This window comes from Prionailurus viverrinus, chromosome B1, assembly GCF_022837055.1.
Source record: "Prionailurus viverrinus isolate Anna chromosome B1, UM_Priviv_1.0, whole genome shotgun sequence".
NCBI classification, from domain to species: domain Eukaryota; kingdom Metazoa; phylum Chordata; class Mammalia; order Carnivora; family Felidae; genus Prionailurus; species Prionailurus viverrinus.
Genome location: NC_062564.1, coordinates 24,029,576 through 24,053,839, shown reverse-complemented (window position 1 = coordinate 24,053,839; position 24,264 = coordinate 24,029,576). Strand labels below are relative to the sequence as shown.

Below are 24,264 nucleotides of genomic sequence, written 5' to 3'. Positions count from 1 at the left end.
AATTGAGGGTTCCCTCAATTTGAGTGACCAAATTGAGGGAATATACAGAGTGACCTCTAGTAGTGTGTGGATGGCTGAACTAAAAATCTCTCAGTTCCTTTTTAATCCTAAAAGATTATGATACTCAGCCCTACGTCTTGTGGGATGTCCTTTCAACTAATATTCATCACACTGATCACAAGTTTCTAACATTTTTTTTCCCAAATTGTTCAATTGATTGATTGTTCCAATTATTACCCATATCTGGGCATTCATGACCTCTCAGTCACAACATTCATGACTTTCCTCACCCTCTTTGCTTAATAAACGGCATTTCTTTTCCCATTCTTCTTTTGGTGGCTAGTTAACATAGCCAATCAAATGAAGTTGCAATTGAGGCCACCAACATTTACTTGGTACTCGTGATTAAAATGAATATTATTATATCAATTTTCAATTTTCAAATACAGAACGAACTTACTTAGGATGAGCACTTGAGCCAAGAAAAGAATATTGCCTTATCAGGATGCCTAGATTCGACAGATCTTCTAAACTAGTCCATTTATATTGAACCACATAGCTATTGTACCAACCAACCAACCAACCAACCAACAACAAAAACAAAAACACGTAATTGGGTTATACTGATCTTGAGAGAATGAAGTTTCACAATCTCCTTCTACAAGTCATTCCTACATTTACCAACTCTCACAGACAGGAAATTGTAGTGTTTATCTATCCTAAGCCTTTCACCCTGTAGTATAAACTAATTTCCGTTTTCTTGATTCTCTGCACCTGGGTATCTTAGCAGCTGTGTGATCTTATTTTCCACAAAATAAGAAACAGAATAAGGTCATATCAACCATACAGATCATGTATAATATTAGTCAGAATGATAGACTCCATGAAACATCATAAAACAGATTGGCAGCTACCCTTGCTGTGCAAAAACAAACAACACAAAACAAAACAAAACAAAACAAAACAAAACCACAATATTTTGGTAACAATAACGTGCCCAGTCTGCTGAAATAAAAGATATTAACAGCCACATATTTCCATGGATTGTATGGAAACAGTTATAAAGAAAGAGAAATACATTTTGTGTAAATCAGTAATACACCCCAAACAAATTTACACACCATTTACTACCTCTTATGATAATAGTATGGCAAATGGTGTCAGGTATTCACTCTAGAGATAGATACAATCATAATGTACCAGTGAAAACATAAAATTGATTTTATTACCGCTCTAATATAAGAGGATTACAAATTATTTCACTTTTCAAATTCATACAACTTAATCTGGTGTGCCGTATTCAGAACTGCTAAACTCAGCAACTATTCAAGTAATGCAGAATTTCACTAGACAATCATGAATTACTACATTGAGATGTAGAATATATTACCTTACAGAGATTATCTTGACTCAATAATTACTTCATGTTTCACTTACATGAATTATGTCACTTACATACAAATAGCTTCCAAGCCTGAAGAACACATAGCCTCCTATTTTGATTATTTAAAGAGTAACATTGTGGAAAGAAAGAAAGATCCAAAATTAAATAAATAAATAAATAAATAAATAAATAAATAAATAAATAAATAAATAAATAAATAAATAAATAAATTCCAAAACTCTTATGAAAATAAACTCCTTTTCATTATCCCCAGGAATATGTTGACATACATATTGGCCAGCTGAGGTTCAAATTAGATAGCACCACAGGTGACAGAAACCCTGAGGCCGGCATGGATCCTGAGGACAAAGGTGACTGTTTCAATTATTTCCCTTGAATGGCTTATCCAGCTTTGACCTCAGCATGAGGCAAGGTATTGGGAGCCTGATCCATGCAGCCATGTAATTAAGCATTTAAGTTTATTTTCTTAATTAATTTAAATATGCTTGAGAAATATACAGGGCTTGAATCTGAAAGCTCCCATGGCCTGGTTACTGGATAGAAACAAGACTCCTGAAGTGAGAGAGTTGATCACAACTTTCATGAGCTTTAGAAAGATGCTCATTGGAAGAGATGATCAAATGTTTGAAATTTCAAATCTTGGAGAAAGTTATAGTCTTTATTTCTTTCAAAGTGATTTTTCTTTGTTTTGTTTTGTTAAGAAAAATGAGGTTAAAGAAATTGCTGTCAGCAACTGCTAATTTGGCTGATAGTCAATAACACATAAAAGAATCTTCAGAGTTATACACATTGCCCCTGATATGTGGTAAAGGAATCATTAACAGAGCATGGACATTGGTAAGGGAGGCAGGAGCAGAACTCAGAACAAAAAGAATAGGAGTAGAATTGGTATAATCTACACCAAAATATTCCCAATTGTGGGGGTGGGGGACACTGAGCCAACTCTTGGGACAAAGGAACAGTTCAGATGTATTAACAGAGAGTCTCTTAAAGAAATGATTTGTCCAGTAGCCCCCAGTTCCACCTTTAGCCACCCACAGACTCACAGACCTTGATCAGTGACCCTGAACACATGTCCATCGCTAGGATATAGTCATTTTCTCTAATCCTGGAACATACTGAGTTCTGCTCAACTTTTGCCTTTTTTTTTCTTTTTTTCCTTTTTTTTTTTTTTTTGATGAATACCCTTCAAAATTTGCACCGTATCAGAGAAATGGAACCCTTGCTCAGCTCATTTTACTCCGTGAACATATGCTCTTCTGTCATGATTTGTACAGTTATAGTTTTTCCTCTCCGGAAGGCTAGGCCACCTGCTTTCCCAGGGTCTTTGCACACAACTGCAGTGTCCTACACTATGGACAGATGCTGGGCTCATTTTCCCTTTTAAGATTTTGTTTCAAGTTAGAATTGCATGTTAGTGAACTCAGAAAGAAACTACTTTTGGCTAAGTCAATACACTGTAGAGCTTAAAAAAAAAAAAAAGAAACGAAAAGAAAAGAAAAGCAGTAGCAACAGCCCAGTACACAAAGATCAGTGAAGTTAAACAGCCAGCTTTATACTTGCCCCTGAGGACGCAGAGTTCTAAGGATTAACAGCAGTCTGGTCAGCAAGTGTAAGATACCTGCTTCAATGTGAAGATATCTGAAGTCTTTAAGCAAAGGCAGAAAGCTTTAAAGGCAGAGTTGAAAAATTTAAGAATTTAGCCAGAAAATATGAAGTGAGCTCAACTAGACTTTCCTGAAGTGGCTAATTTTTCCCAGATAAGTCATGCTCATAGTTTTATTGTACACATACAATAAATTAAAGCAAAATTCATCAATGAGTTATATAATTATTTTATATTATTACTTTTCATGAAAGAGTGATTTAATTTCTGGTTTTATATTTACCATGCTTGTGCTCCAAAAAATGAGATCACCATCTGGTGACAATTACAGACATTGGTCCATGTGGCCCAGGAGAAATTCCTGAGTTTAGATTTGATCATGCAGTATGTTACACAGAAAGCATAGGGAGGAAGGTAAATACTCTGTGCAAAGTATTTTAAAGGTACTTGTAATATTTAATATTAATTTTAATATGAAATATCATCTCTAAACAACTCATTTCCTACATTACCAGGTTTAGCAAGCAATAGTTCAAGCTTATAGGTTGAAAGTTTTCTAACTTGCTAATGAATCAGTGTTCTGTACTATCTCATGATCTCAATTTCCCATACTTAAATGGCAGATAGTAATATCATACATGTGTCACGGATACATACTGAATGTAGTCTTAAAATAATACATGACAGTCTTTGGAATTTCAAGACACATACTTGTAAAGATTAAGAAAAATAACTTTCAATTAAAAAATAAAAATAACAGCACTGTATCATCTTTGAACCAAAAGCAGTAGGTATAAAATCATGGTGGTACTTACCACGGTGAAATTCATCACTTTCAATATCCATATTGTCATGGCTAAGTTAACTATCATGGTAACCAACAGCAGAAGGACAAAGAAGTATAAGCACCTCTTTCGCCATCCATAAATCCCCACTGGGTAAAGTTGTGCATTCTCAGCCCTTGGCAGGTTGTTTTGTTGTGTTGCTAGTATGTATTGTTCTCGAGTCATCTGAAAAAAAAGAAGAACAAAAGAAAGAAAAGAAACATTCAAAACTAAAACCAATGGGTTTTTTTAATTTATTTATTTATTTGTTTGTTTGTTTGTTTCCTAGCATTTATTTTTTTTAATATGAAATTTATTGTCAAATTGGTTTCCATACAACACCCAGTGCCCATCCCAACAGGTGCCCTCCTCAATGCCCATCACCCATTTTCCTTCCCTCCCACCCCCCATCAACCCTGTTTATTCTCGGTTTTTAAGAGCAATAGCACTGCTAGGAATTTACCCAAGGGATACAGGAGTGCTGATGCATAGGGGCACTTGTACCCCAATGTTTATGGCAGCACCTTCAACAATAGCCAAATTATGGAAAAGCCTAAATGTCCATCAAATGATGAATGGATAAAGAAATTGTGGTTTATAAACACAATGGAGTACTACGTGGCAATGAGAAAGAATGAAATAAGGCCTTTTGTAGCAACGTGGATGGAACTGGAGAGTGTGATGCTAAGTGAAATAAGTCATACATAGAAAGACAGATACCGTATGTTTTCACTCTTATGTGGATAAGACCATGGGGGGGGAGGGGCAGGGAAAAAAAAAGTTAGAGAGGGAGGGAGCCAAACCATAAGAGACTCTTAAAAAACTGTTTTGTTGTTTTTTTAAAACCAAAAGATACACATACCTACAGATGGGTAATAAGTGTTCAAAGAACTATTGCTGTGTATTGAAAATTAAATAATTAAATTAAAATTGATTAAAATCTTACAAAATGCCTCCTATCACATCATTGATGCTGCATTTTAGAGCTGTTCAACTAGCTGTGGTATTTCTAAGATGTATATTATTTTCAGTCAGATTTGCCCAATTCTAACAGTAACCTTTTCTCTGGAGAGTGATGATGGTGCAGCTCTACTCCCTGGTGTCTATAACCTAAAATTCAATGCACATCCCAGTTACTCTTGGAATAAGTGTCACCTGTTTCTTGGGGTAGATAGAGACCAACTGTGTCTCAAGACAGTTCTGTACCTTTATCTAAAAATACAGGGTATCAATGGCTCAGTGTATATGTTTTAGTAAAATGTAAGTGCATTTGAAAGAACCAACGGGAAGAAAATACACTTTCATTTAGAATTATATAGATTTAGCTATTTGGTTAGTGCTTTTACTTAGAACTTTGTTGGTTATTTATTTTAGTTGTATTTCAATGAGTTCTCAAAATTGATCTCTAAAAAACACAAAACACTACACTGTACAATCTAATTATATAATATTATATAACATATTGATATATGCAGAAGTCCATTCTGGAAAAGGGGAGGTGGTATTCATTGGTAATGTATAAATTTAGGTTTGAAGTTAATTCTTTCAAAAGGCTAATCCGTTATTTTCTGCCCGATACAACCAAGAAGTATGGTTAAGAAAAGTCAAAGAATATGTACTAGGTATACAATTTTTAGAATAAAATATTTATTACCTGAGGGATAAAAAATAATTTTTATAAAATATAATTTTCTCTAAGGCAATAAGTTTTTTTAGTTTAGTGTTTTTTCTCCTTAGGTCTTTTCAGAATTCTCTTATTGTGTATGTCCATTAAACAATTACTACAACGGAAATAATACTGAATAAATACACCAAAATAAAAACAGCATCAGTGAAGGATTATAATTACCTGTCAAGTAATATAAAAAAATACAGTTATATCTCATTGCATTGTGCTTCACTGTATTGTGCTTTGCAGATTCTGTGCTATTGACAAATTGAAGATTTGTGGCAATGCTGAGTTAAGCAAGTCAATCGGTGACTTTTTCCAACAGCATTTGTTCATTTTAAATCTGTGTCTTACATTTTAGTAATTCTCACAATATTTCAAACTTTCATTATTATATCTGTTGTAGTGATCTATGCCCAGTGATTCTGATGTGACTAATAATTGTTTTGGCACCATGAACGACACCCATATAAGATGATGGCTTAATTGATAACTGTGTGTTTTAACTGTTGCACTGAGTGGCCATTCCCTCTCTGTCTCCTTTTCCTCAGGCCAGCCTTTTACCTGAGATAGAACAATACTGAAATTAGGCCAACAAAAAACCCTACAATGATTTGTTGTGATGCACACCAGATACTATATGGAAGTGTTGAATCACTGTATTATAGACCCGAAACTGATATTACACTGGATGTTAACTGGAATTTAAATAAAAACTTAACAAACACACAAAAAAACCTGCAATAACCTCTAAGTGTTCAAGTGAAAGGAAGAGTTGCATGTCTCACTTTAAATCAAAAGCTAGAAATGATTAAGTTTAGTGACAAAGCCTTGTCTTCTTGGGCCAAACAATTATCCAAGATGTGAATACAAAGAAACAGTTCTTGAAGGGAATGAAAGTGCCACTCTCTGAAACACATGAGGATAAGAAAGCAAAATAGCCTTACTGTTGATATAGAGAAAGTCTTAGTGTCTGGACAAAAAAAATCAAACCAGCCACAACATTACTTTAAGCCAAAGCCTAACCCATAGCAAGGCCCTAACTCTTCAATTCTACGAGGGCTGAGGGAGGTGAGGAACCTGCAGAAGACAAGGTGAAGCTAACAGAGGTTGGATCATGAGGTAGAAATACAAAAGCCATTTCCAAACACAAAAGCCTCCAAGGTGAAAGGCCATGTGATGACGTAGAATCTGCAGCACGTTATCCAGAACTAAGATAAGTCATGAAGAAGGCTACACTCAACAAAAAATTTTCAGTGAAGATGGAGTAGGCTTCTACTGGAAGAAGATACTAGGAGTTTTATATCTAAAGGAGAAGTCAAAGCGTGCCTTCCAAAGCTTCAAAGGACTCTCTTGTCAGGGACAAATGCGTCTCAAGACTTCAAGTTGAGACCAGTGCTCATGTACCCTTCCAAAATTCCTAGGGCCCTAAAGAATTATGTTCAATCCACTCTGCAAATGCTCTACAAATTTAACAACAAAGCCTGGAGGGTAGCGTATCTGTTTACAACATGGTTTAGTGACTATTTTAAGTCCCCCGTTGAGAACTATTGCTCACGAAAAGATTATTTTCAAAGTATTACTACTCACTGCCAATACACTTGGTCATCCAAGTGCTCTGATGAAGAGGTACAACCAGATTAATGCCTGATCCATTCTGCATTTCATGCCTGATCCATTCTGCAGTCCATGGATCAATGAGTAATTCTGACTTTCAGGTAGAAATATATTTCATAAGGCTAGGTGCCGTAGACAGTGATTCTTCTGAGGGATCTGGGCAACATAAAATGAAAACCCGGAAAGGATTCACTATTCTAAATGCCATTAAGAACATTCACGATTCATGAGATGAGGTCCAAATATCAACATAAACAGGAGCTTGGAAGAAGTGGCTTCTAACCCTCATGGATGACTTTGAGAGGTACCCGACTACAGTGGAGGAAGAAACTGCAGATGTGGTGGAAAGAGCAAGAGAATGAGGATTAGATCAGGGACTGAATAGGGGCAATCTCAAGATCAAACCTGAACGAATGAGGGGCTGCTTCTTATGCTTATGGATGAACAAAGAAAGTGGTTTCCTGAGATGGAATGTATTCCTGGTAAAGATGCTGTGAAGATTGTTGAAATGACAACAAAAGACTTAGACTATTACATAAACTTAGTTGATAAAGCAGCAGCAGGGTTTGTGAGGATCGACTCCAATTGTGAGAGAAGTTTTACTGCGGATAAAGTGCTATCAAACAGCATGGCATGCTACAGAGAAATCATTTGTGAAAGGAAGAGTCAACTGATGCAACAAACTTCAGTGTTGTCTTATTTTAAGAAACTGCCACAGCTACCCTAACCTTCAGCAACCACCACCAGGAGCAGTCAGCAGTCATCAACCTCTAGGACTCTTCACCACCAAAAAGATCACAACTCACTGTAAGCTCAGATGATGTTTAGCATATTTTAGCAATAAAGTATTTTTTCCTTGGGGTATGTACCTTGTTCTCTTAGACATAATGTTGGTGCACACTTAATAGACTACAGTATAATAGTTTAAACATAACTTTTATATGTACTGGGAAACCAAAAAAAATTATTTTATTCACTTTATAAAAATATTTGCTTTATGTGGTGGTCTAGAACAGAACCTGCAATATATCTGAGGGGTGCCTATATATGTTATAGAAAATACGTACCACAAGAGTATAAGTATTAGTGTTCACTGAACCAATCCTACTCTAAGTAAAATGTGGAACCATATATTGATAAATGCTAACATCCAATTTTTTTTGTTTTTTTCCCAATTTTGTTTTTATTTTAGAGCTCTAACTAGAAATTATATTGATGCGGTGTTATTTTGCTTTATTTTTTTAATGAAGAGTACTATCATTCATAGAGTAAAAATTCTTGTATATGTTAAATCAGAATTTTAAATGAATTAGAGGTGGTAATACTAGATAATCAAGAGCAAATTATTTCATGATAAAGAATTACTTGTTTGTTACTGTCATTTTTATTGAGGTTAATATTTCATGTTTCCTTGAGACTAGTGAAAATCTTTAGTCCTTACTGAGATTCCTATTTAGAGGGGAGATACACAACATGTTAACTGCTGTGTACTATAAGTGTTATAAGAGATGACAGCAGACCAGGGGGATTTACTTTGCCTAAAGATTGCAGTGGAGATTTTATAGTTCTAACAACAGTTATGACTACAAAATAGAAAATGTATTATAAGAAGAAGATGAAAGGAACTCTAGGGACCACCACCACTGAAGGAAAGACTAAGGAAGGGACTAAGGAAAGGAAGCACATAGATGTAGGAAGAGAGCAGGAGAGAGCACAAGCCTGGCTATGCCTGATTGGCCAGCAGGAGACCTCCTCGTATAGCTTGTCTGGGAAAAGGCACAAATGCTATCACTACTTAGATCATGCATTGCTTTTCATCTCATATTAAAGCAACATTCTTTCTTAGAATATTCTATTTCTACAAATTCTAGTTAGACATGAAGGTGAGAAGGTGAGATTAATGTGCCTTCGAAAAGAAGTGAGAACTTAGCTAAGTCTCTGAAATAAAACAAACACAAATCACAGAGGAAATGGTCTTTCAAGCAATAACATTTTTTTTTTTTTTTGGTAAAGCAATAGAAATTCTGTACCTATATCAAAGCCACTAACTATTTTGTAAAGCAAATGGAATAACAAAAGGGTGAGAGAAAAGGTTGTTAAGAACACATAAAAATCTGTTATTTAAAGCTATTTTTATCATCTCAAGAAATTCAATGTTGTTTTCTTAAAGATGAGATTAACACTATTACTTTATAAATCTTCTTTATCACAAAATACTTTTTAGAGTATCCAAGATGCAAAAAGACAAGTATAGAGTTTGCTTTAAAAAACTTCATTTTCGGGGTGGTGCCTGGGTGGCTAAGTTCGTTTTCGATCAGATCGTGATCTCAGAGTCCATGAGATTGAGCCCTGCATCGGGCTCTGAGCTGACAGCACAGAGCCTGCTTGGGATTCTCTCTCTCCCTTTCTCTCTGCCCCTCCTCCACTCTCTCACACGGGCACTTTGTCTCTTCCCCAAATTAAATGAATAAATGTTTAAAAAAAACCACTTCATTTTCTCTTAAACCTCACAGACCTGTTTTTTTTTTAAGATCACAAAACTTTTCAGTAGCTGTTACATTAAAGTAGTAGTACTAGCAAAGAAGAATAACAATGTACTCTGAGAGATTAAGCAAACTATCCTAGATTTGAAACTTTTACAGCCTTTGTCTAAAATGGTAAATGTTGATCCACTTTCAAGTATTAAAAATATCCTGAAATATCTTGGTTCCCTAGGCATTCTGAGAATTCTACAAACAAAATAGAAAATCGTTTCCCTAAATGATATCGCCATTCTAAAGTAATCAAACAAACGTACACTTGCAGAGATGCTTATTTTCTCAGATCAGCAAAATGGATTTCCTAAGAGAGAAAAAGAGATGATTACGATTTCCTAAGAGGAAACGTCACCTCACTGAGGTGTCACTCTGGCTAAGTCCTCTCTACTTTCCTGTGCAATATGAATTCAACATCCTACTTTGCAGTATGTTCTTTGCGATTATTTTGGTTTTCAAGGTTCTGTACAGTATTCCTGGCTTCTTAAAGGAATTAGGACCTTCTTCATCTTAGTTTTTCACACTATATATCAGGTCTACAAAGCATTTATTAGGATCAAATAACTTATAAGACCCAGTGTTCCCTTAGTTAATACCAAAGAAGTCTTCAGCCTTCTTGGATCAAGATGGCTATCAGCATTCACATTAAGGTAAATGCACTTACTTGTGTTGGCCTGAAATCCAGGAAAGGACTTATTTAAATTTGGACTTTGTGCTTTATTTACAAAGAAACATACTTTCAAAATCCTGATAATACGAATAAAATGTCTGGCATGATTTTATGAGGTTAAATGAAAGATGCATTGGCAAATAGAATTAGACTTTGTGAATTTTTCAATATTTTTCTCCAATATTTCTGTCCAATATTTTTCTCTGGTTTACAGAAAGGGTTACTTTGTTCAGTAAATTTAATAACACATAATAAAAATCTAGACAAGAATGAATTAATCTGCACTGACCTAACCATGGTTCTCACTAATAATCTAGCCCTGGGGAATTCTGGTGAAGTCTACTCAGCTAGAAATGTGAGAGAAATTAACTAGAGTAGCAGAGACCATTTGCTATTATTCCCTTGCCTCACAGAAGGGGATAACAATAAGAGAAATACAATAATATAATAGGTATATAAGTAATATAATATTAAATAGTGATAGATGCTAAGAAGATAATAGGCATGGTGATATATTGGAGGAGTCTCCTTTAAAAATGGTAGAAAGATGTTAGCAGTGAAAAGAGAATGCCTCACAAAGAAAGTGACTCCTGACATGAAACTAAAATGATGAAAATCTAGGAAGAGAGTTAAAAGAGGTCTCTTGAGTATTCAAAGGCCTAATTACAGTAGGCTCAGGAGAAGATCGAAAATGAAGAAGTGGAGAAAGTGAGTTCAGACCATTTTTGAGGGGGAATGAAAAGCAAAGAAAAGGGATTTCAGATGAGAATCTGGAGTCCAGTGTTGGAGTATTAATCAGGGGCCAGGGCCAGTCTACACACAGGTTATGAGCTAGAGAACGGAAAAGAAAGGAGGACACTTAACATAGGGCCAATAGTTGAGGGGACAAAGGTGAGATCCAGAGATGAGCTGTGCATTCTCAGTGAGGTGGCGATTGAAAAACTAGTGACAATGACACAAGATGAGCTAAGCTAGGCTCCAGAAAGTGACAGACACAGGTTAGAGTTAGCCTAATCCCATGAGAATCACTCTTGGTCCTATTACTCTAGTATTCTGACTCACATCAGCATATGCGAAACTGAAAGGGGCTGTGTTGTGGTTCAAGTCCACAGGTACCTGGCTTGGGGACATGTGGCAAAAAGACCCGCTTCCTTCCTTCACAGAAAACTTCTGCAGAAGCTCCATGACCACAAACTTGCTCCATATGGATTTCACTGTGTGGGACCTAGAATGTATGTTTGTATGTACCACCATCTTCTTGCCGACCACAATAGTCTTCGCCCTCTTTCAGTGAGGTTTTATTATTTATTTTCTAAAACTGGGAGTGGAAACAGGAGGGCATCTGTTAGACATGGCATCTTACTGGATAGACAGGAAAGGCTAAAGAAAATGTGACCTCTGCTAATATTCATGAGAACAGAGAAAGAAAAGAAGATGTTAAGGGAGAGTACACTGCAGAAGGTAATTATTTTAAATTGGTGTTGGTTAAATTAAGGGTAGAAATAAAATCTATTAATTTTTTTTAGGGAACACCCTGTTTTATGTCTTTTAGGGAACCTTTTTATGTCTTTTAGGGAACACCCTGTTTTATGTCTTTTAGGGAACCTTTTTATGTCTTTTAGGGAACACCCTGTTTTATGTCTTGTAAGGGAGAAATATTGTCTGAAAGATGACCAGGTGACCCCACTACATGCCTGTATACTCAGGACGCTAAAAGGGAGGGAGTTTGAACAACTTAAAAATGGCCTCAAGAATTGAGAAGCATGGAGGTAAGTTGTGCAACAAAGCTTTTTAAGATCTGAGTTTTACCAAAAGTAGCAAAAGGACTCTCAAACTGCACAAATGCTTGAGGACATTAGAAAGTTAGTTCAAGTCCAAGTATTGAGAACTTCTTTTCTCCAGTCCAGATTCTGCCACTAAATTGTCAGTCTGATGAAACAGCTCAAATGAGAACCCAGTTTTACACTGGAAGTGATATACCTGATATAGTTGTTTTTTAAATATCATATTGGACAGTTTTATACTACTACTCACATAAACACTGGCTATAATGCAGAGATGTAAGCACATAGACTGGAAGGAAATAGCAAATTATTTATCTCACGCACTAATTTGATTCCTTAAAATCAAAACGTAAAATGAGCATCCAATTTCCGCTCAGCCCTGGCCCATGTATTCCCTGTTATAGGAAATATGAATATAAAACAAATGCCTCCTGGAAAGTAAGCTGGATAATTTGGGAAATTTCTTTTAATTTCTGATTATGGAGCTGGTACTTGGTACAGTTAAGTAGCAATAATCAACAGTCATATAACCGTAAAAATTGAATCTTGGTTCCCAAACCTCTTAACCTGCTCAATGGGAATAAGCTTATATTCTAGGAGGAGTGGTAAATCATGTTGGTGTCACTGTTCATTAAGTGCTGATCATGTTAGATTTAACATTACAGCTGTCTGTTATTTGTTCAGACAAGGGATGGGGGACAAGCAACTAAATGAAGTCTCAGATTTATGTGCCAAGTTGCAATCCCAGCCTGGCCATTCTATTCTGTGCGTCCAAGGGCAAGTCACTTAGCCTTTCTCTGCCCCAGTTTCCTCAGCTCTCAAATGAGTATTACACCGACTTGCATAAGAGCAATATGGGAGTAGGAAAGTAGGATGTTAGAGTGCCATTTTCATTTTAAATGGTAAAAATACTCATTTTAAAACTTTATTTTCTACCTCCTTAGCTACTGATCACCTACATAAGGGCTATATGAGTATTTATATTGGAATTAATTTTCAAAGATATGATCGAAATCTCATTTAAAAATAAAAATGGTTGAAGTGTTCAAATTATATGTTTTGAATTTTACAAAGCAGAAAGGCATTTTATTTTCTGTTCCCAGAAAATGAGTCTCTAAACAGCTACTAATGTTGAGAGAGATTGAAAACAATACAGTAAAGTCCACTTACCATGGCAATTTAAATGTCTCCCTGTCTATGACACTTAATTCTCAAAGGCATTTTCCAACAAGGTGGTAGTTAAATTTTGCCATTTAAGAAAAATGTCCATTTTAAATGGCTTTTTTTTTCCAGTTGGTTTATGGAAAATGCTGTAGTCAGTTTTTACAGCCTGGAAAAGAAGCAGCCAGCAATTGAATTTCAAGAATGATGAAAGATATCAGAGTCCAATGGGCTGCCTCTTGAGATAGGAAATAGGATAGCATTCTAGCCAAGACTGACAAAAAAAAAGAAACCTGAATAGGCATTAAAAAAGAAACACATTCCCAGAAGAATAAAAGTTCTATAAAAATGTGGACGTGTAAAGAGAGAATTTTCAGTGACCCAATAGCCATTCCTAGCTTAGTTGACGTAGTTTATGCGTCCCCAAATTATATGATTTTGTATAGGAAAAGTTCTTCGTATCCAATTGGCTGAAAAGTCAATTCACAGCTTTTGGCAATTCACAGCTTTTGAGGCATAGACTTAGATTTAGGTTGCTAACACCAAAGTAACTCATTTCTCTGATCCCCTCATGTGCTAATAATAATAAACAATAATAAAAACTTAGCCATTAAAACAATCGTGAAGGAGGTTGACAAGTCTTTTGCTCACTGACAGATACATCAACACTAAGAGCTAGAACAACAGACAGTCATGAACACCAATGACATTAAGATTTACAAGCATGACGGGGCCACTGGCAAGCACCAGCACACATACGGCAGGAGAAAGAGGAAAATCTTGAAGGAAAACTTCACCAGAAACACAGCTAGGGGCTTTAGGTGGGAAAGCGGAGAGCCCACACTAATTAAATCAATAAGGAAACCATGGTTTAAAGAATACTAAGAGAATCAGAGAAAGATTAAGGGTTACTGACTTGTATTTTAACAACATGTAGAAAAACAAAACGAGCATTAAGAAGATAAAGTAGGGCCTCCGTGGCCTTGTTGATTGATTGGAAAACACCAGGGTTTATGAACCATCTCGCAAACAAATTTCAAAATACTCTATTGAAAGTCTTTTTTCCCCACTTGGACAACTTTAGTTACATTTTACCAGATTCAAGTATATAAATTTTAGTCAAACTTCTTTTGATATAAAATTTTCCAACTCTTAAGAAAAGTGTTCTGCTTGGGGTTTTCTCACTTTTGGAGATAAGGAAAAGAAGACATTCATAACAAGTATGTTTTGTTTTAGAATGCTCTGCTTTAAATGTATCCAATACAGATGACCTTTTAAAGATCGATATAATCTAACCAACACAAGTTTTTTTATTCCTGGCATAACTTAATCTTGACTGCCTAAATAAAGACAAAGCAGTTGGGCCAATAATTGGGCTTCAACTCTGTGAATTGCTGAATTTTTAAAAGGAAGATAAATGGTAAGACACACTTTTGATGTACCAAGCTGGGGGCAGAGAGGAAATGCAGACCAGCTCAACATCCAAAGACAAGGAGGGACATAAACAGAAGCCTGGAACATCATCATGAAGTGGTGCCAATATGAGAAGGTATCTCCGTCAGTGCTGGATGGGTGACCCACTGCAGCCTGCCCCTGATCTTACAACTCTCTCCCTGGTGAATCTCAGGAGAACATAGGCCAGAAGAGCTGAATGCTTCATCCATCATTACTCAGACTAGCCTTGGACGGGCACACGTACAGGTCATGAATATAAGATGACTTTCCACCACAGGTGGAAAATGAAGAGAGAAGTGAACTAGTGGCACTATCTCCTTTGGTTTACGTACTACAAACTAGCCTTTTTCTAGTACTAGTGTTAAGAAACTAAGGTTATTGACTAGCTATTGTTACCTGAGGAGCCTGGTGGAGGATATACGTTGCACTCTCTTTTCTGTTGTTTTATGGTTGTTTCTTGTCTCAGCTTACGAGGAAGTAGCAGAATATGCCACCCCAAAATGGTATACTTTGACATACTGATTATTTTTAGCTGTAGGCACTTGAAAATAGCCAGTACAGGAGGATTTCTCCAAACACCTCTCATCTGCCTAAAGAGAGATCCTCCAAAAGAAACTCCCTTGTCATTGATGCCATCCCCAGGTATTTCATCAACCTGGGAAGATTGACTCTTGTTATAGGAGAGAAGAGAAGTCAACATCAAGCCCAGACACCTTGGTCACAAACTATCACATCTCCCATCTATTCTTCTAAGGGCCCATTCATCTTTCCTAAAAATAATTTCCTCTCCCCTAAGAGACCTACATTCCACTCCCCTTTCCCTACTAAGATGGTACTTTAGTCTGAATTCTAATCTGTCTCTTTGGGTTACTCATTATTCTATGGATATCACCCACATATGCATGAGGTATACAAGTTAATAAACATCTGGGTTTTTTGTTTTTTTCTTTTTTTTTTTTTTGCTCTTAATCTTTTATTACAGGATCCTTAACCAAGAACACATAGGGTAGAGGAAAACTTATTTTTCTTCCTTTACACTCACAGTAAGATTATAAACTCCTTTGCTTACATTTTTTATAGTCACCTTAGCATCAAACACCATAAGGTATGCTATAAATCATACAAAAAGATTAATAGGCACTCTACTTAAAACTTACTCCATGCTAGGCATTGTGCTGGTGGTTTGTTGATAAAGCTAAAACCAAATTAACTTTTATTTTAACTCAGAAAAGAGGGCACTTTGGGAATCATAATGGTACCATTTAGTACATTACTGTTACATCCATGAACTTCATTAAATAATTTAATAAATATTTGTTGACTCTATGGATACATGAATATATATAGAAAGCATATAATTCAGACAGTTACCTATGTACCTAAGTTACCTAGTTACCTATTTAGGGAGCACAGTGAGAGTGGAATTATATTTAATTCAAAATAATATCATACAATGTCATATATATATGTATGTCAATAATATATATATTCTTTTTTTCCATTTGGGAATTGGAAAAGTTGCAGCCATTTCATGCCCTTGATTGGACTAGATGATATCATGTGGCTGGTAATGGTGGCTTTTTGAAATAACATTCTTCAAAGACATATCTCTAATTTTAACTCCATCATTGTGCCCCTGATTCTATTGATCATGGTACAATATTTTAAGTCATTATAGCTAAAAAAAAAATAAATAAAAATAAATTAAAAAGATAAAATCTATTGATGCTTAGATCCCATGTCTCTTTTGGGGGGGGCATGTAGTTCCACTTTTATATCTCACATTTTTCACATATATCTGTGTCAGTTCTCATTGCCAGCATTTCTCATGTCATGACAAGATTACTTTAAAGTTTTCCAACTTCTGCCTTAATTCTTGCTTCTAATGCTTAGTTTTGAGGAACATAGCCCCAAAGCATAATGGTCAATTTATTTATATATCTAACAAAAATTAATTTAACACTTTCTACACACAAGGCATCTTTCTAGAATCTAACCATGCAGCAGGGAAGATAAACACAAATTCCTGCCTTCATGGGATTTATGTTCTCGAGCTGCACACAAAGAACAAGCAAAAATAAATAAAACATACAGTAAGTGAGAGAGTAGCAAGCAGCTAAATACTGCAAGAAAGGAGGATAATGAAAATGTATGCTGCCATTTAAAAAAGGTAACCTGTTAAAGCCTCATTGGAATCACAAATTTTTTTAAAGTTTATTTATTTATTTTGAGAAAGAGACAGAGCCTGTGAGCAGGGGAGGGGCAGAGCGAGAGGGAGAGAGAATCTAAAACAAGCTCCACACCATCAGTTCAGAGCCCAAGCGGGGCTCTAACCTATGAACCGTGAGATCATGACCTGAGCCAAAATCAAGAGTCGAAAGCTCAACCAACTGAGCCCCAGAAAACCAAATACTGAGTAATGTCCACAAGAACATGAAGAGGGGAGCTATGTCTCCATCAAGGTAAGAGCATTTCAGAGAGGAAAGAACTTGACTGTCATGTTCTGGGTCTAGCAGTGGGGGCAGGAGAGACTGAATGTCAAGTAAAGACAGAGAAATAGGAGAGGCAGAGTTCCACAAAGCATTGGAGAGTTTGTTTTCTATTCAAATCTCATTTTTTTTTTCTGAGCCAGGCATTCTGTAACTATGTCATATGAAACAGCATGGTTTACCCCTCTATCTTCATTATTTCCCTCTCCCTGGTCCATGTGTCTTCACAGAACCTTTCTCCACTTAGTAGTAAATTATTATTTTTTTAACGTTTATTTATTTTTGAGACAGAGAGAGACAGAGCATGAATTGGGGAGGGTCAGAGAGAGGGAGACACAGAATCTGAAACAGGCTCCAGACTCTGAGCTGTCAGCACAGAGCCCAACGCGGGGCTCGAACTCATGCACCGTGCGATCATGACCTGAGCCGAAGTCGGCCGCTTAACCGACTGAGCCACCCAGGCGCCCCCACTTAGTAGTAAATTAAATATTCATTTGTTGTTGTTGTTGTTTTGCAGGGGGGTTCCTCCTATCGAAGAGAAGCCATAGGGGGACAGGGACTTTGAGATGTTTGTTGCTTTAATTCCTTCAAAGAGAAACATAGGTGTGCAAAGCATTTACTGAACAAACAAATATTCTGTGGCTGCCATTTGTCCAATGATAGTGTCCTGCATTCAGCAGATGTTCAAAAAGATCTGAATAAACGAATTTGTTCTTCCTTCATTTCTGAGGTGTGTGTTCTTCAAGGTCAGACATTCTTAACCCACTATCTGCCAGTGAATATATTTTCTGTGAAAAAATTATATCATTTTAGAATTTATGAAGAAATTGATATATTTGCTTTTGCTGATTAAAAACATCAGTAAAATGACAAAAAAATGGATATTATAGAGTTTGGAAACGTAACTTAATACCCCAATTTGTTTTAGAAAACAAGGGAAAAAATAGTAATTTGAATAACATAAGAGGCTATGTTATAGAACCCACTTACTTTCAACTCCCATCTATCTCCCAGCTTTTAAAAATTGTAGTTTTTTTTTTCCCTTCATTTTTACTTGGTAATTTGGAATTGGAAAAAAAAAAAAGAAACTTCCCATTGTTTAATATATTTGAAATGAATAGAAGTGAAACAGTGATAGAAAATGGCTTCCTATACAGAAACAAAATAATCTTACAGAGATTAAATGAAAGAAACTAAATACTTCCTTTGCATAATAAGATAAATCCTTATCTTCTCAAGTATAAAAAAATGGTTTAAAAAATTACTTATTGGGGTGCCTGGGTGGCTCAGTTGGTTAAGTGTCTAACTTTGGCTCAGGTCATGATCTCACAGTTCGTGAATTCACGCCCCGCATGGGAGCATGCCTTGGATCCTCTCTCTCCCTCTCTCTCTGCCCCACCCCCTTTCTCTCTCTCAAAAATAAAGATAAACATAAAAAAATAAAAAATATATATATATTATTTATTGTAATAATTTTGCTGTAACCAAACCAAGTAATCACCCTTCCAAATGAAGGATTGCAAAACATGCCACACAAAATATGCCACCTTAGCATATAGATACATTGAGCTTAGGCATTTGAAAACCAGCAAATGCAGGGAGAGGCTTTTGCTGAACTCCTCTCATCTACCTAAAGAGAAGTCCTCCAAAGAAACTCCCTTGTCATAAATTCTCTCCCTGGGAGTATCATCAAGCAGGGAGGGCAGACTCCTCTAACATGTAAGGAGAACAGAAGTTGATATCACACCCAGACACACATTGCCACAAACGATCACACCTCCCATTTATTCTTCTAAGGGCCCATTCATCTTATCTAAAAAATTTTCTCTCCTCTAAGAGGCCCATATTCCACTCCCCTTTCCTTATTACGATGGCATTTAAGTCTGAATTCTATGCCATCTTTTGGTTATTCATTTTTCCTGGTTATTTCCTATGTATAAATGAGTCATATATATTAATAAATTTCTGCGTGTTGGGTTTTGTTGTTGTTGTTGCTGCTGTTGTTTTGTTAATCTGTCCTTTATTACAGGGGCCTCAGCCAAGAACTCACAGGGGTAAGTGGAAAATTATCTTTGCTCCCCTACACTTATGAATACCTGTCCTTGGGGCAGGAAACCAGCTAGCTGCACAGATCTCACTGTTGTGTTCCCATCCCTGTCTCCTCTGTGTGGCAAACAAAGTGCTTTCTCCAAAGTTTGCACAGAGACCTGATTCCAGACTCTCCCAATGTAGAAGTTGTTTTCTGATTGCATTTTACAAAATTATCTTTTTAAGCTTCATTTTCTTAAGAGATCTGGAGAGCTATATTCCAGGCCAGCATACTTAATTTAGACCTCAACCTGATGATCTGAAAAGGCCTCGGCCATATTATGAATTAGTGACCTTTGCAAATTGCATTTAAGTGGTTTGAAAACACCCATTTTACAATCAAGAAACAGTAGAGATGGGGAGTTTAACTAGATGAATATAAAACAAAATTGTTTAAAAGCATGTCAATTGCTAGCTCTAAGAATAACTGAATATATTAATATCCAAGGTGATCCTTCATATTTTATTTACTTGTTTGTTTATTCACTTATTTATTATTGTACAGAGTACTTTAGAAAAGGTAGGCTAGGATGGATAGGAAAAGAAGCAATAATAAAAATCACCTAATTATATAAAACACTTTAAAATTTGTATTTGAATGAGTGAAAATCAGCATGTCAAAATTCATTTGAAACATTATACAGATTTAATGATAAACTACAAAGTACTTATTCACTATATTACTTCTATGGTACGGCACTAAGGTAAAATTAATGCATGTTCTAGTGCCATCTGCAGAATTTTGCATTTTCACAGGACCTTAGTGCTCCCTACCAGATACGTTTATGCCCCGTTTACATTTGGATATATTCCTAAACTAAAAGGCTAAGTGCTTCTATTTAATCTAAAAATGGGGAGCAAAATGAAGCAATTTATTTTTTTCATACTTGCCCAAATTACTTTCTGTAACAAAATGAAAAAGATTCCTTTTCTGTTAAAAAAAAAAGGACTGCATGTTTAAACGTTGTATGATCCTTCATTCAAGGGGAAGAAAGGAAATTAATAATAATGCTAACAGCAAACAACAGCATAGATTATCCTATGCCAGACACAAGTGCCCAGTTAATTCACTTAATCCTAACTGCAACCCAGAAAACAAAGCTGTTATTATTATCCTTTTTTATAAGATAAGGAAAATGAGGCCCAGAAAGGTTAGGAAATTTCCCCAAGCGCTATTAGGAGCAAGAGTTGCTAAGGGTAAGAAATATAAGCATCTTCTGAACCCTAAACTCATTTTCTCACACCCTTCTCACTCATTTCTCACTCACTCATTTCTCACACCCTACGCTGCCTATGGGCCAAGCACTGAGTCAGCCCTTCCATATGTTACCCTGTTCATTCATGAATGCAGTTAACTCAATCAAAGTCAATCTTACAAGTCCCATTTTAGTAATTAATAATCTGAAGCACCAAAAAGTCAACATACTCGAAGTCTCGCAAATGAGTAAAACATTGATTTTTGGATTCAGGTTTATGGATTAATATGGGAGCTTTTTGTTGCTGTTTTTATTTCCTTAACTACATCACGCTACTTCCCCAGCAAATATTTACTAAATACCTATTACATGCAAAACATTTTAAATACTTTAAATATACACCACACTGTCTTTAGCACCCATAAACGAATAAAGTAAATGAATGTGCTTCTCCTAATGTGAGATTTACTACTGTCTTGAATGGCAAGTGTAATTTCAGATAGTAAAGAAATATGCCATGAAACATCTTTGATTCACATAAACAGAAATCTATTCTTGCTTATATTTGTTTCCAAGCTTTCTTAGTGCATCAGAAAGTCTTCTTTATGCTAGCAGGCATGTTAACTAATTTCTAGCCGCCCTTCCAAAAAAGAAAAAAAAAAGGGAATTAGAGATGTTTTCAGCTAAACAGTGTCTCTCTAGTTGGGATGTAATAACTGTGTTTTTTGTTGTTCTTGCTACTATGTTCACCTTTTCTGTCAACTTCTGGCAGGAGAAAATGGCCATATCTTTCCTGTTATCTTTCGGCAGGCGAGACTGGTTTCCAACCTACTGCATCAGTTTAAATCTTTCTTTAAAAAGAGGCCTAAGTAGAGACAGGGAGTCAATTTAAAACATAATATTCAACACACAGCATACGTAGTATATGAATACAGGGAAAAATCATGAAGCTTTAAGAAGTGGCTAATGTTTAGAAGACACCATTAGTTTCTAAACACTAATGTTTAGAAAACACAACCCTTTTTTTAGAAAAGAAGTGTCTCACTCGGTTCTCTGCAAATTAACTGGGCTAACTCTGCAAAGGTGAATTCCCTTGAACTGGAAGAAGAGAGCAGACACCGGATGCCTGCAAGGCAATTTACCAGAGGATCCATGCATGCACTGGAGGGGACGGTGGGGGAGGCACTTAGTTTTTGAAGCTCCAGGGAGCTCCGGGTCCAACAGGAACAGTCCAAGAACTTGTGGTATGTTCCATCTGGGTAAAAGATGCTCCAGGAATTTGATGGAGGGAATGTCACTCTCTAATAGCATCTCGGGTGGCTTTGCAGAAGCATTTGATGAGGGCTTTCTGTAACCTTTAAGCTTTTAAGAAATGAAGAATAGGCCAGGATGGTGGCATTTCAGGCAAAGAAAAGGCAAGGGAGCAAGAATGCAAAACCTATAAAGTGCCTCTGAGGAATCTTGAGCAGCAGAGAAAAATATGAAAGTAACTTAACAGCCAACATAGCAAAAACATGACAAATGAAAATAGATAAGATATTTAAAAATAGAAGAGGAGACTCTGCAGTTATATTTATAAAAAATAACTTTGTTTTCTCAGAGTATGATAGCAGCCTTATCAGGACACTGACTCGTTTTTCTTATTTTCATTAAACTTATTTTATGCCTCAAGTGGAAATAAAATCATATTAATGAGTGAAGGGTAGAAATAAAATTTTGTGAACGAGTAAAAGCAGTGGTTACCTTACCAGATACCGGTATTCATTATAAAGCTATATTCAACTTGGGTAGGGCCAATTCAAGGAAAGAAAACCAGACCACTGAAATAGAATAGAAATTCCAGAAATGGACCCAGAGGTGCGGTTCACTTGAAGTTACTGAGAACATCAAGTGTGTGGAAAAAATGGTTTTCTTATAACTCTCAAAAACAGGCATTCTCAAAAACTGCTAGTGGGGGGTATGAACTGGTACCTCACTTTGGAATTTAAAAAGTATCTGTTCAACTGAAGATGTGCATGCTCGTTATCCCAGAATTTCCCTTATACCTGCTACAGAAACCCCAGAACTTAGAAAGAATAAAAAATTTTCACAGGTGCTCCTGTTACACTAGATATTTTTAAAAATTTCATAAATGCCCATTAAGACAGAAATGTATATATAAAATCAATATATTTAAAAACAGAACAACAAAGCAATTAAAATGAATTGATCTACACGTATTAACTTTCAGGAACCACAAAAAAAATATAATGTTAAATGACAAAAACAAACAATACCCCACCAACATATACATATAGACATATTCATACAAACACACAAGTTATGTTCACATGCATCATCAGCAGAAATATAAAAACCTTTCAAAGAAGCATCTAAGCCTATTTCAGGACACTTATAACCTCCCCCTTCTGCATGTGTGAACTTGGACATAAGATGTGTGCTCCAGAAAATTTCCCATTAGACAAGATGGATGACAATCTGCCTAGGGGTTGTTTTAAGCCATACGTAGCCGTATGTTGAAAATGTATTAGGCAAATAAAAAGTGAAAAACAGGATGAGAGAAAAAATCTGAAAGGAGAAGAAGACTGAAATTCGTAATCAAGACAAGAGCTGGGAAGACCCAGGTAGCGTACAAGGAAAGCTGTGTTGCGTAACGAGAGGACGAGAACTAACATTTAAGGATAAGGTGGCTGAGGTAATTTTTAGGAATGGAATGTTCATTATTCACCTGCACATATAAAAAGTGGCAAAACTGAACCTGAACTAAATTTTCCTTAGGAACTTAATTGTCTCTGAGATGCACTCCAGCAGACGGTCTGCTGGAAGCAGTGAGCTGAACACTCTTGTTTAAAACCATAGGCATGCTTTCATGCACCCGTGCTTTACAATCTTCTTTGTTTGTTTGTTTGTTTAACAAATTTATAGAGCAATAGGACACAGATCAGTGCAGTTTCCTCAGACAGAACCATCCAACTTCAGTGGAAGAAGTTTTGGGTCCGAAACATGAGCAGATGCACACACCACGAGCATGGTGGCGGTTCAACACATCATCCATCTTTCTCTCAGCTTTTGAGTTTGCTGATACAAATAAGACAGCAATACAGTCCTCTCAATGTAAGAAGGAGGGTGAAGGGTGAGACATGATGAATCATCCATCCTCATTAGATTACCCAGGAGAGAATTCATTTAAAGACACATCACCATAAAAGCACCCCATGAAACTTAAGTAGCAAGGATTAACATACTTCAGATTTAACCATATTAAAAATCTCAAGTAATACTTAAAAAATGAAGTTTCAAATTGAAATGGTATATTGATTTCTTAAGATTTCCAATTGCTGGGGCACCTGAGTGGCTCAGTCGGGTGGGCATCCGACTTTGGCTCAGGTCATGATCTCGGGATCCATGAGTTCGAGCCCCACGTCAAGCTCTGTGCTGACAGCTCAGAGCCTGGAGCCTGCTTCAGATTCTGTTCTCCCTCTCTCTGATCCTCCCCCACTCACACTCTGTCTCATTCTCTCCCTTTCAAAAATAAATAAACATTAAAAAAAAAGATTTCCAATTGCCAAAAGAAATATTTAAATAAGGACTGGATATATAATTCTTTTTCATTTTTTTCTTGACCCGACCTTTAATATCATTAATTCCACAACTACTGTATGCACATTAAGAAATAAACATAACATTCTCAATAATAAATTGAAATAATGTTCAACATTCAACCTTCCAATCTGCCTACAATAAAATAATACAAAATGGTTTTCTG

The 24,264-nt window shown here is 36.1% G+C and overlaps 1 protein-coding gene across 1 annotated transcript in view; it reads right to left on the bottom strand.

Moving 5' to 3' along the window:
- SGCZ (sarcoglycan zeta) overlaps window positions 1-24,264 on the bottom strand; it is a 654,868-nt gene that overhangs the window by 487,540 nt on the left and 143,064 nt on the right. Inside the window, exon 2 of the mRNA XM_047856390.1 lies at window positions 3,827-4,021. Coding sequence (XP_047712346.1) covers window positions 3,827-4,021 — 195 coding nt within the window. The remainder of the gene's footprint in view (window positions 1-3,826; window positions 4,022-24,264) is intronic.